The sequence below is a fragment of the Colobus angolensis genome, unplaced genomic scaffold (assembly GCF_000951035.1).
Source record: "Colobus angolensis palliatus isolate OR3802 unplaced genomic scaffold, Cang.pa_1.0 Scaffold169, whole genome shotgun sequence".
Lineage (NCBI taxonomy): Eukaryota > Metazoa > Chordata > Mammalia > Primates > Cercopithecidae > Colobus > Colobus angolensis.
The window spans coordinates 497234-497927 of NW_012114810.1; the positions used below are offsets into that span (position 1 = coordinate 497234).

At 47.7% G+C, this 694-nt stretch overlaps 1 protein-coding gene across 1 annotated transcript in view; it reads left to right on the forward strand.

The window, feature by feature from the left end:
* MRPS21 (mitochondrial ribosomal protein S21) overlaps window positions 1-694 on the forward strand; it is a gene marked incomplete at its 3' end in the record, with an annotated part of 21221 nt that extends 20527 nt beyond the window's left edge. The window contains exon 2 of the mRNA XM_011937777.1: window positions 604-694. Within this exon, the coding sequence (XP_011793167.1) occupies window positions 604-694 (91 nt within the window). The remainder of the gene's footprint in view (window positions 1-603) is intronic.

Genomic DNA, 694 nt, shown 5'->3' on the forward strand with positions numbered 1-694 from the left:
TGTTGCCCAGGCTAGAATGCAGTGGTAGGATCTCAGCTCACTGCAGCCTCGAACTCCCAGGTTCAATTGATCCTCCCACCTTAACCTCCTGAGTAGAGGATACTGCAGGCGTGTACCACCATATTTGTATTATTTGCAGAGACCGGGTTTTGCCTTGTTGTCCATGCTGAAATTTTTTTTTTTTCTTTTTTGAGACAGGGTCTTACTCTGTCACCCAGGCTGGAGTACAGTGGTGCAAACATGGCACACTGCACCCTCAGTCTCCCCTGGGCTCAAGTGATGCTCCCACCTTAGCCTCCTAAGTTGCTAGCACTACAGACACATGCCATGTTGCCTAGGCTGGTCTCAAACTCCTGGGCTCAAACAGTCTGCTCACCTTGGCCTCCCAAAGTGGTGGGATTACAGGCATGAGCCACTGTACCCGGCCCACAGATTCTTATTGAGGCTTCTGTAAGTAGGCAGTTAATGCTCTATTGCCACCATTTCCCACTGTAATTTTTATAAATACCAATTGTTTGGCCAATCGACTTCTGACTATTTGCTAAACTGGGAAAGAGTAATGATGATCCCAAATGTCTAACCTCATTGCTTGCCTTTATACAGAATCCTCACTATGGATGGGCTCATTGAGGACATTAAACGTCGGCGGTATTATGAGAAGCCATGCCGCCGGCGACAGAGGGAAAGCTATGAA